This window comes from Falco biarmicus, chromosome 6, assembly GCF_023638135.1.
Source record: "Falco biarmicus isolate bFalBia1 chromosome 6, bFalBia1.pri, whole genome shotgun sequence".
NCBI classification, from domain to species: Eukaryota; Metazoa; Chordata; class Aves; order Falconiformes; family Falconidae; genus Falco; species Falco biarmicus.
This window is the reverse complement of record NC_079293.1, coordinates 27,996,930-28,010,085: the sequence shown is the minus strand read 5'-3', so window position 1 is coordinate 28,010,085 and position 13,156 is coordinate 27,996,930. Positions and strand designations below refer to the sequence as shown.

The window sequence follows — 13,156 nt, the reverse complement described above, 5'->3', positions numbered from 1 at the left end:
GAATGGCTTTAGGCACAGTCCAAACAAGGAACCGTCTAAGGTAACAGATGGAACAAGGCTGAGCAAACCTATGGCTTATCAACACCTACATCCACCATCCCACTCTGACAACACCAGCTGCAGGTGAGACTGAGGTTAGCTCTCCCAGTCCCTCTGCCCTTTTTGTTAAGGCAGAGACTGTTAAGATATTACAACACAGAAATTCAATTTGCAATTAAGAATTCTTGCAATGACTCTGCATCCACCCATTGCTACAGATAACCAAAATGCACAGCTATAAGAAGTTAGATCTGCTTAGGACAGCCACAGAATCAAAACAGTTATTATCTCAAGAAATCTCAGTGGCATATATAACAGCGACCCAGAAAAACCTCCCTGTTTTCCTATGTCCATAATTTAGTGGATAATAGAGGTGACCTGACCAGACTCAGGCTCAAATTAATACTCTCACCCTAGCTTCAAACCCACGTAATTAGACTTCCTGTCTCTGATTTGTAAAGACCAATACTCAATAATGACAGCTGGCAACATCTTAACTTATCTGGAAACTGATCTTATGCACAAGAGGGTCTGACAAATTCTGCAGTCCTTCCGCAGGGGCAGGGCACTTGGGGAAGTTGCAGTCTGAACAGAACTAGAGAAAAATGGTAGAAGTAAGACAGCTTGCACTGAAAAACAATATTCTCTCACTGCCAAATTTAAGCCGCAATAAGTAATTTCTCATGTTGTGAAACCACCACACAAAAAAACAACCAACAAAACACACAAATAATAAAAAAAAAACCAAACTAACAAAAATCAGCCCCTTGATTTAAAGGATTTTCCTGTACATAGAATTCCCAGGCTCCTTATCCCAAGCCTCAAGCAGATGATCCTTTGGTCTTGATCAAAGTGAAGGATTCCAACAGGCTAGACTAAGAGCTTTAAGCTCTAGAATATTGATGTGGAGCTTTCATCTAACCACTTAAAAAACCTAGAGCACACAGCAATTGTACCAGCCCACCACCTGGAAATATCACAGAAGATGGTAATGGTTCTGGAAGAATTTCCTGATGAACATGTGCTACCTTCAGTGTTTGCATGTTGAATAACCTAACACATAAATGGCTTAGAAATAAGCATTGTCAAGGAGGTGTGCTTCATTTGTTAAAAAATCTTGCAGAAACTACAGAGGTGACTTGGGAAGAGTATCTCCTTACAGTGGGAAAAGGAACCTGTTTTGGATCAAAACCCAAGTGTCTTATTTGAAAGCAAAGTCATAAAGCAGGCTTTCCAAAGGACTGTTGGTTAAAAGGAACAAATAAAAATAATGTCATTGTATCATACAAGCAGCATTGGATCCAATCCCACAGACAGCAAATAAACACCATGTCAACATCACATTTTCAGGTCCTGAATGAAGTAACATACGCTAGAGCATTTCCAGGTGCCTACTGTCCTTAAACTCAAATGAGAATCCCTAAATATACATTTTCCATGGGCGTTTCTACTTCTCAAATACTTACCTAAGTTAAAAAAAGAAATGAAAATATTTCTGGAGTACCTGGCTCTGAAACAGACCACCTGCTCTGACTAAACTGAGGATCAAAGTACAAATCTTTGTATTACTGCAATACACTTATCCTGGTGAATATTATATCAGAAATTTAAAAGCATTAGAGAACTTGGTCCAGTAGTAATAGTGTTCTTGGTATACAACCCAGCAGCATGCATAGGTATTTTAAATTCTGCACATAAACTTTGTAGGATGCCACTATCAATAAGTTATACATAAGTAAACAAGCTTTCAGATCCAGCAACCAAGTACTGGGACACAATAACAGACTAACTTACAAGACTGTTCTTTATGGCCCATTCTCAGAGATCAACTACTGCCACGAGCAATGACTGGAAATCTTAATTACTTCAATAGCCAATAACTGGCACGGCACCAAATGAGATTGTTCATTAGCATTAATATGAAACACTGGAGCCATCACAATTGTCCAAGGATTCAAACTGTCAGACTGGAGGTTCATCTCAATATTTCAGAATGTCTCATTGTGAAAATCCAGCTACAGTCAAAAGCCACTCAGGTCCTCCTCACACACGGAGCCTACAAGAGTAGTAATGAGACTATTCTCATTGTTATTCACAAAAGGAATAATGAAACTTAGACAACTCGCTAAACTTCCTGCTTTTGTGAGTAAACCACTTACAAAAATGATTTCTGAAGACTGTTTGCCCACGGCTTCAGATGGGCCAACTCAGTGGGCACCAGAGAATCATTATAACTTTTCACAATTAAAAAAATACTAAAAGATGTTGCTAGATTCTTAGCTAGTCTAGGTGGCTGGGGATCTGCAACCTATTTACACTAAACAGTGTCATCATGTGATTCTTCTGCACCTGTATCATCAGAAAAGGTCTGACATCTGCAGCACTATCTCACAAGATCAAAGAAGCTGGATGTGTGACGTGAAACTCAACCGACAGCCAGAACTCAGGTTATACTGGAATAAGGAATAAAATCCACCATGAAATTCTATTTCAGGGACTATCAGCTGAGACAATACAACAGACTTGGCCAACCCAGGAAACAACTGTTCCTGATGTAGGGCACTAAACCACTTGAAGATTTACAAGGTACCAAAATTAATTTTGTTTGATCTTAGGTGCTGAGGTTTGTTGACTCATTTGATTCACTTAGCTGGATATAAAATTCAGTTATTAAATATGATTTTATAGTTGTTTATACTGTGCATCTGGTACCTTCACACAGTGGCTTATGGTAAGCTGGGCTAGATACACAACATGAGACACAGTTGACAAGACTCAGATTGATGTTCATCCACTTCTAGTACACAATACGCCTGCTGAGAGCATCCAGCCTTGGCATTAAATGCAGAAAACATCTGTATCTTTAAACAATCTACACTAATTAAATGTGATTTACCAAGGTTCTGGTACTGGATCAATCTGGAGTCACGTGCAGTTTCGGAATGATAGCAGCTAACAGCCCCTCAACAGCCTTACCACCTCACTGGTAAGTGCCAAAAGCTCAGCATCAAATAAAGCCTTCCTAGAGACCTCAACATTGGGCACAGTCTCCTAAGATGTGCTAGAGCCAGAGACATTAGAGTGATTACAAGGGGTTTAGGCTAAACAAATCCGGAACTAAATCTTGATTTGCACACTCTTGTTATTTTTTGTTAAGACATTTCAACACACTCAGGCATAAACCATACGATTTCTTTTGTGCTCTTCAGCTAAAGAAACTTGCTAATTATAGTGAAGTAATCACTGATGAGAAGAAAAAAACACCACACCACAAATGCTTAGGTCATCAAGTACCATTATGGTACTGCACTTTTTGGTAGTTAAGGATGAAAACACAGGGTGGGTAACTTTTAGTTTTATATAGTAGTGTCCTCCAAAAGTAGAGTATGGCAGAAAAGGAAGGGAAAAGAAAAGGAAAAGGAAAAGTAGTAGATTACTGGGTAGTAATATTGATACTGTAAAAAAATTTAACAAATTTCTTGCCCAACTAAAGCAAAACTTTCTCAATTGAAGTGGAAGAATATGCAGTGGAAGAACAAGCACTGGGAGGTTATGCTTGTTACTTGGAACTTCATTAAGCAAAGAGGTCTACCACAGACACTAACTGTCATGGCACAAAAACATACAAAAGATAATTTACTCATGAAACAAGCTGTATATTACAAAATTTGAAATTACTGTGTCCATGCACTTGCACCTTCACACAGCTCCAGGTTTTAAGAAAAAAAAAGTAAGAACAAACACTTCCCAGATAAAACTTCTGGCTGGAACCTGAATATTAACCAATGACCTTTACAGATTTCAGTTAGACTTCCCTTCTAAATAAAAGTTTAAAAGATACATACACTTTTGTTTCATAGTCCTTCCAAGCTTTATCAAAGGGTTTTTTCAGGTCCTGTCAAGAAAAAAAACCATACAGTTAAGTTATTTGCGTGAAAAATACTGTAGATCTAACAATGAAGACACAACATGGCCATTTGCAGTGCCTGCTAGAATAAGGGACTTTGCTCTTTCTTGAACAGCTCACCTGAGGATTGTGTAAAAGCAATCTTGCACCTAGGAAAAACAATCTTGTACACAAAATTAATACACTCATTTTTTTAAAAAACATCTCTAGGATGCTCTTTACTATGCTTTTTACAGCTCCATTTTACCCCTTAAAAGGTATAACCACATGTCATCCAAAGAGCACTATGCAATTAATCAAATCAGCTATTTTCTCATCACTCCATCTGTGGCTTTACTGGAAAGAAGTGACTGTCCTGAGGCTGTCACACAACCTCAGCCTTGGCTAAGGAATTGATTCATCCCACTAAAGTTAAAGAAATCAATTTCCCACTGACTTAATGGGAACAGTGTAGGCCATACAGCTCGATGTAACTCAATTCTGTGAGAATTCTGAATTACTTATGTTCCACATTTTTTTCCCTCTGAAGCAGCCAATTTGGATAAAATGATCTTAACAAGTTGTAAAATTATTTCACTCATGTCTAAAACTGCAGCAATTGAAGTTCTGCTTCAACACTGAAGTTCCAGAGATCAGCCAACTACAAAATCAATACGTTAACTATCAGACATTGGAGAAACTTTGCAACTACAGATCAGGAACTAATTCTTACATGTCAGCTAGTTATTTTGACAATTATGAAATTAATTCAAGCAACACTTGATTACTTTCTCAAGTCAGGAACATGGGGCAAGTGTATTGTAACAAATGTATATATTCTGACACAGAAAAAGAGAAGAACAAGAGGAGCGAAATGTGGTAAGCAACACAAAGATGATAGGCATCTTTTACTAAATAATCTATTTATCCTCCAATAATTTACCCAGACCATTTTTAGTCTATGCGTATTTTTCTTCTTTCAATGTCCTAGAACAATAGCTGCCAGTCACTTCCTGTTTGTTCAACAGTAAATAAAGCACAAGCCAAATAAGTTTGTTGGCTATAGGCTTTGAAATTTATTATAAACGTATCATTACTTGAGTTCTAAGTTATTATTATTTCAAATAGGAAACATCCTCAGGGCACAAACAGATTTCAGCTTTGTTAAGAAAAATCCTATGCTCATGCAGCCTAGTATGTCTGTCTTAATAATCTGTATTGTTCCAGGTAGGTTTAGAATGCTAAATAAATATATTAATAACAATCCTTTTAAATAAAGTACTATGCCCTTCTCAACTAAGTAAATATCCAAATACTTACCCTTCTTTCTCCACTTATCTATATCTCAGGGCTGCTTCTAAAGCTTGTAAAATGTTGTTTTGTATACACAGTCAAGAGCATGCTGTATGTGAAACCACAAACAGGAATGACTCAATTCACAAAAAAATCCCCAACATCTCCTGGTTGGTAAGCTACTATGTTACTTTAGTAACCCATTCCTTCCATCAAATAAGATTAATAGACTAGCTAAATGTATATATTGTACCAACAATATATGTATATTTATTTATAAATAAGAACATACCCCTTTCACTCCTTTCAGATCTCCCTTCAGCAAACTGTCCAATGGAAAACTGATTATGTTGTTCATATTCTGAATCTGTAACAAAAAAATTACATTAAAACTTCTTAATATATTTTAATGCAGAACAGACACTGCTTTAATTCATGCATTTCAGAAAGTTCCACAGTGAAATCTTAAGACATTATTTTCCTAACCCTCCTTTATGGAGATATTTACCAGTACAGCCAGTAATCAAAGATGGAGGGAACATGAGTTAATTAGACTTACTCTGGAAACACTATCACGCAAGCCAGCAGGAAACCTGCAGAATTACTGCTGATGATAAACATCTCATCCAACAGTGACTGCAAAGTAAGACCACTAGTATTTACATTGCCTGATTTCACTGTTTAAATTACATGAAAACAATCATACAATTTTTCAGCAGTTATACATTTTAAGTTCATCAGTATATTTTATATTGAACTTTTTTATTTTCCAGTCTCTTCAGACCTATTCCATAAAATGTACCTGCAATTTTCACAATACAAGGCACCTTACTCTAACAGAAGTTACAAAGACAAAGAATGCTGGCCTGTGAAAAAGCCACTATTCAAGTACTTTCCATTTATTTTTAAAATGTAATATATCTGCTTTATTTATCTTTATTCTCAAACTTTGAAGCAAAGATTTTATGACATCTTCAGTAAGTAATTCAAGACAAATTTCAAATTAAGACAGCAGTAAAATACTCTTGGTTTTAGATCAGTATTGGTATGACAATATTTTGATAAGGAAAAAGAATGAAGACCGACAGGAGGAGTAAGTAGCATACACCAGGAAAAAAGAAGACTTCATGTCCAATCCTTTATGATTCAGAGAAAATGTTCAAGGTATGGGCCATGATGTCTAGACACAGAGTTTAAACTGTAACATTTCAAATGGACTGCATGCAAGAGTAAAAACCAGAGTATTTTAGAACCACACAATGGAAAAAAACAGAATAACTTTTGCAGCAGTTTGGTGAAGGTTGCTTTGGGATGGGTTTCTTTTTTGGATATTATTATTAGCTGTTCTTTTAAAACGTGATTTTTTTCAAGAAACACTGAAATGCATATATGAAGATGGATTTTAATTTTGCATCATATAGCAACAAAAGCTTCTGTTTCTTCAGGAACAATATGAGGAACATCAAAGGTCCTTTTAGTATAATCCATCCAGAGAAGAAAGGACAACAACAGGAACTTCAAGAATATTTTTTTCTAATGGTCATGCTTCTGCCTCCCCAGAATGGAAAAATACAAAACATTATCACCCTATAGTTACTTGGTGGTCTCACTAGAGAAGAGTCAGGGGTCCCATCCCCAGCAGTACTGCTATTAAAAGAAACAAAGACCCCAAACCCCCACCCTTCCTCTTCAAAGATGCTACCTTACTGAACTTGTTTGAATTTTCAGCCAGCAACCAAAAAGAAAGTGAACGTACATCAATTTCAGAGGTTAAAGAGATCGCCTCTGCATGGGAAGGCTGGAGAAATATAGAAAACCTGGTCTTTAAAACTCTTATCACAAATCACATTTCTCCTCCCCCACCCTACTTCTCCTCCTTCCCAAAAAGCTGCAGGACTCAACAAGTTAAATTTCAGCTCTCTCTCTGGGTTTTTTTCCCCAAATAATTCCCATAAAAATTGAAGGAACAACATCTACACATGCTTAGCTGGCAGTGCTGGAGGCCATCCACCTCGTAGGTTCTCAGCAGTACTATAACATCTGCATATCAACATAACCATGCTCGAAGTTAATAAAATTGTATGTTGTAGATATAGGAGATAAGCAAAAAGGTTTACATCACACAAAACTTAGGTAAAGAAATAAAAAATTATTCTAGAAAAAGACAGATGGAACATGTAGACACATACCCAGTATGGCTATCCAGGTGGACAAGCAGAAGAGGTCTCATCTAAGATATCATTCTATACAAAGTTTTCTACTTTGCTATTCTGTTTTATAAGTATGATGCAGTCAAATGTCTGACCTAAAGATCAACACTTTCCATAGCCTCCATTTAATTACCTTAAAATCCAGACAAATAGGTACAAAGCAAGAATAAAGCATTTCTCAACAGCAGATTCAAGACAACTATTTCTTCCTTAAGTCAAAAAAGAAAAATAATGTCAGACCCTGAAGTATTATCCCAGACACATTCATATAAACATCAATCAGCCTCCCAAACAGTTCTGGATACTTCCTAGAACTTCAAGTCATGGGGCATGAAGTCCAAAGCAACTTAAAAAAAAAGAATAGGAGGAAAAAAACAAACATTTTTTCATTTTTTTTTACAGTTTGGAGAATGCCTGCCTATTCGAATTAATTCCTTTTGTGTGCTATCACCTGTATATTATTACTAGTCTACTGTATTCCCTATGCTCCTCTTTTATTTGCAACAAATGTAAACATACATAATGCATTAACTTGTCATTATTAACCTAGCTAGATGAATCATACTTGCTCATATTTATAAATCAGCAAGCGATACAAAGAAGAAAGATCTTTCATGTTTTTCCCCTCTCTCGAGAAGCTTAAGCTGAACTATCTAAAAATACAGACCCATTTTTGGAACTCAGAGAGGCATTAATACGCTGCAGCTCCTACTCTGTGTGTATACAGGGAGCCAAAATGTATGCAACTGCCTCTACTCTGACTTTTTTATGTTTTAAAATATTCTTTAAAAAGAAACATACTCAAAGGTGCAGGAAAGCTTCACAGAAATTAGTCACCCTGCCTCAGAGGAACACTACCAAGTTCCATGTGTTTGGGGGGAAAAAAGAAAAAAAAAATATTGAAAACCTAGTTGACCTGGTTTCCACTTCCAACACTGCTGCTTTGGCAGACCCGCAGTTTTCCTCTGACAGCTTCCAACAAGATAAGACGACACAGACAGGGTAATAAATTAAAACTTCCTAAGTTGGAGAAGGCTCAGAGGAGGAGAAAAAGAAATGTCAGTAGGGAGAACGTAAAAATAAACAAAACACGTAGCTGCCAGAAGTGATGGTAGAGGCAACAGGGAAGCCAACATTTGCAAAGGGGAAAGAAGATTTTCAAGTAGTTTAAGAGCCTGTGGCTAAACACTGACGTTCTTCTTTCGCCAGCCCTCCTGATTATTTTTAATGAGTCTTTTCCAGAAGAGCTTTGGATACTGTTGCCTGTAGTACCTGAATTGGTTTTGCTTTCTAAATCCAAGCCAAAAAAATGAAAGCCTTTTCACTACTTCAGAAATTAAAATACTTACCTTAACACGCAGATAAACAGAGCAGATCTTTAAACATTTTCAATTTAAACTAAAATTCAGGTAGTTGAACGGTGTATGATATGACTCCTATTGCCATTGCTACATTCTACATGCAGTCGATGTACTTGGCTATGGGCTTCTCAACCACCCATGAACTTGGGTGTGCACAGATGGTGGCAGTACTGCCTGCCAACAAATCACTATTTAAGTTATTTTCATGTTTTTATGGCAAGTACTATTGGATTTAATACTTTCCAAAAGTTTTCCCAGTGATATGAGCTTTAGTAGAACAAGGCCAGTCAACGCAGCAGGGAGCAAGTGGAAGTGAGAACATCCAGTATAGAAGAGACACTGTTTGTCTGACCTTTAAGCTTTAGCATCTAACCCCAAGACTTCAGAAAACCATGTAACAAAGGCTTATAGCACAAACTTTCATCTTTGCACCATGCTTCCCTCTCATACACAAGGACACAACACTGCCTTTCTGCTGTCCTCACACCCTGCCCCAGGTGCAGCGCAGTGGTGTCCCCCATGGCACAAACTGCATCACACCAGGCTGGTGGCTGAGGTGGACATCACCCACCACCCATATATGCCATAGGAAAAGTGACTTTAGCGAAACAGGAGCTGAACATCGCTATCTGCCCACACATGGATCTGCTGGCTCAGCTGCCTAGAAACATGCCTTCACACAAGGTACCAAGTGTGGCCACCATGTACTACTTGGAAACAGTCCCTGTACCACCACCAATATACAAACTACAGGCTAGGAGCTTCTCTAATAGGAAGTGCAAACACAAAAATGACAGGAAATACTTTTTAGAAGGTATTCTTAAAAGCATAAAGTCAAGAATTCTAAAAGCATAAATTAAAGAATTCAAAAAGCAAAGGAAGAAAGAGACTTGAGGTTACTCCAGCCCATCTTCCTTGCCAGTGGAGGAGACTTCCCAACTGCATGCTTTCTAACCTAGTTTATAACATCTAAACAATAAGCTTCTATCACTTTCTCTGGGACACTTCATCTAATATTTCCACAGTGAGATCCCATTTACGTGCAATTTATTATTTTCCTCTTCCACAATCAGTTATTTGTGAGGCAAACCACACACTTCCAACTGTTCCAAGCTTTCTTCATAAATCAAACTATTCAAGCTCCGATCATTTTTTGTTACTGTCCTCTGAGTTTCTTCCAGTTGGATCATTATCTTTCGGGGAAAGAAATAAAGATAACATCCCAGGTAGAGCTGAACCCATGCCACTAAGGAGGAATTATTGCATCTTGTATCTTTACAGACGTAAATCAAGCAGCACTCTCCTTTTTTTCTTCTCACCATTAAGCCAATCTTTCCTCAAGGGTAACAGTGAAAAGCAAAACAACACAACTTAAATCATTAAGCTTCACATACAATACTCCAAACCTCAAATATATCTATCTGTAGCTTTTTTTATGCACTTACTAAGATGAGTCCTTCTAAACAAAATATGCTTGTGAAGGTTCAGGCACCAAACATTTTTTAAAAACTTTGTGTGAAATATTACCCTGGAAAGAAAATTCTGAGCATAAATCACATAATACAGTTCATTATGTAATACAGAAAAGGTATTTCCTTCAGATTTGTTATTTGTTACCCTTTTACATGTAATCAAATCTCCTTTCTTCTTACTTTTAAAAAACTGAAGTAAAACAAGAGCATATGGTCAGAAAAATATTAACACTGTTCTTCCATCTCTCCTGGCTAAAAATCCAAGGATTACTAACAGTAAAACTTCCCACATGGAATCTCTTCCTCCCAGCTACCTTCCACAGAGCGGAAATACTGGATTCCAGTCCTCCAGCATGTCTCATTAGCTTTAAATTTAAACAAATGAAAAAGAACGGACAAGAGTATGTACAAGAACGACAAATACAGAAAATAGAAATCGTTAAGTAGCTACTTCATCTTCACAGATCAAATCCTTTTCAAGGACTGCTGACAAAGATGACAGGCAACTACAGATTTTATTTCTTCTTGGTGTAGCAATCTAAGAATAGGATCTAAAGGAAAAAACATTTAAAGTGCAAACACATTGCCTTTCCTTGTCCTAACATTTTCATATTAAGATTCACACTTTATTACTTGGCACTAAATTTATTAAGACAGAGTAATTAACATTATAAACAAGTGCCATGCAGACCTAACCTACCTGGGAACTGTGGGTGCTACCATTCCATCAGGAATTAACACCAAGGTTACCATCGAAAAGCAATATTGTACATGCCACCAAAGGTACCATGTTACCTTTGAAAATGCCTCTAGTATTTTCTTATAGTTCACTAGCAAAAACAGACATACTGATAGATCAGTCTTCTTAAAAACATTTCTAATCCAGAAGAAGTTGAAGAAAAGTTTGTAGCTTGATATTGGAGCTATGGCAAGAGAAAAAAAAAACAACGCACAGTATATCATAAAGTGATCCAGACCATGCAAACAATGTGTTAGAAAGTCTAAAGTGAGTAGTTACAAGGTCGTGAAATACAGTATATGTCAAGTCATTTCTCCTCTTAAAAACACGTTTATAAATCACTTCAATTGTGAAGAACCAAAGCTCTTCAAAGTTTTTTGAGTTTTATGCAGTACTTAAAAGTGCACAGATAAAAGAAGCATAGTAAAACACATACAAAAACCCCAAGACTTGAACTTTAACTTGAATAGCTTACAACTGAATAATTGGATTCCAAGAAAAAAAACAAAAAACTTCAGCTGTTAATGAAGTATTTTAAAACACTGATGCCTTGGTAAGTCCACAAAACCATCAAAGTCTTTGGGGAAAACTTTAAAAACACTAGAGAAAACAACAACCTAAAACCCTGTTAAAGCAGAACAACTTTGTAACAGCTTTCCTTCACCTTGCTAAAGACAAATTCAAGGAAAATCTTTCTGCAGAAGAACTTTAGAGCTACAGCTCTAAACATCACCCAGGCCAAGAGCTGACAGAACACATCAGCTTCTAGAAACAAAAGCAAAATATATAACAAAGCAAAACTTGACAGTAGCCCTACAGCTTTGCCAGCGTTAATAGCTTTGGCATCTGTTCCAGTCTGAACATGTCCTCTCACTTCCTTGCACATCCCTCACTCATTTCAGCTAAAATCTGTGGAAACTCAGCGCCCTATGAAACTATAGGGATAGGTCTATTTAAAAAACAGAGTACCTTTCAGAACTTTTTTGTTTAAAAGCAGAAGGTTGTTTGGCCCTAGCTACATTTTGGATGAAACTATTTACAACCAAAATGTGTTCAGTGCTAGAAGGAAACCCCAGAGGAGAGGGATGGTTTTACTGCTAACATGCTGAAAGAATTCAGAGCTGAATACTTCACCACACCGTGAGAATACATGGGGCTTCTTTCACATATGCCCGTGACTATAAAAAGACAGCAACCCAAATTATTTCCAACTACTGTATAGGACTTTTTACACTAGTCAATACCCTTGTAACCTCTTAAACTAGACACCCATCAGTGAACTTATGAACAAACTTTCAAAGTGACAAGTTACCAACAGTTTATTCTAGTGATATTAACTTCTAATAGGCAAAGCTACATAAAACTATAGTTCTATTTTATAATTCTTTTAATTATATAAAATAACTCCTATAATAGAGTTATTTTATAACTCTAAAATTATTTATACATATGGTATTTTCAAGCAATAATGAAGCTTACATCTTTTTTTCTTATGTACTTCTTTCTGGAGGAAACTATTTCCTTAGAAAGACACCAAATTCAGGGACCATTAGGTTCCTCTGTATCTTCAGTTTTGCCAGTCAGGAGAAAACAAAAAGCTTCAAACCTCAACAATATGAAGCATAATAGGAAAGAGCAGAACCTTACAGAGACCTGTCCTTCACCAGACAGTATTAGAGAAGGTGCCTATGCTATCGCAATGTTAACAACAACAAAATTAAATTACATTCATGTCCATCCAAAGTTATTATTTGCTTCAAAAATAGAGAAAACTCAAATAATAAATGGAGAAAAAAACCTAAAGACTTAGCTACTATCTCAAGACATATCCTCTTCTTACACATACAAACTGAAGCAAAAATACATAATTGCTAGTGAAAAAGCAGTACGTAGCAAAAAGATTCAGAAATATTCCTTGGAGAAGACACACAAAAGTTTATGTGGGTAAGAAAAGGTAATAACAACATACATTTCGTTTCCTATAGATACTTTGTTTTTCTTGTGCTTTCCAGTTTTTGGCTGAAAAGCTATTCCTGTCAGAAACATTTTGCAAACATAGTAATTACTGTTTTGAAGAGAACAAATAGCTAAGATTTTTTTTTTTAAATGCCAACATTTTTTAGCTTTTAAAAGTCTTCTTGAAAAATAATACATTA

At 36.5% G+C, this 13,156-nt stretch overlaps 1 protein-coding gene across 3 annotated transcripts in view; it reads right to left on the bottom strand.

Moving 5' to 3' along the window:
• Positions 1-13,156, bottom strand: part of ASAP2 (ArfGAP with SH3 domain, ankyrin repeat and PH domain 2) — a 96,360-nt gene that overhangs the window by 53,431 nt on the left and 29,773 nt on the right. For all 3 annotated transcript variants that reach the window (XM_056343753.1, XM_056343751.1, XM_056343752.1), the window contains exons 4-5: positions 5,511-5,585; positions 3,885-3,934 (exon numbers count right to left, since the gene is read on the bottom strand). In XM_056343753.1, the coding sequence (XP_056199728.1) occupies positions 3,885-3,934; positions 5,511-5,585 (125 nt within the window). The remainder of the gene's footprint in view (positions 1-3,884; positions 3,935-5,510; positions 5,586-13,156) is intronic.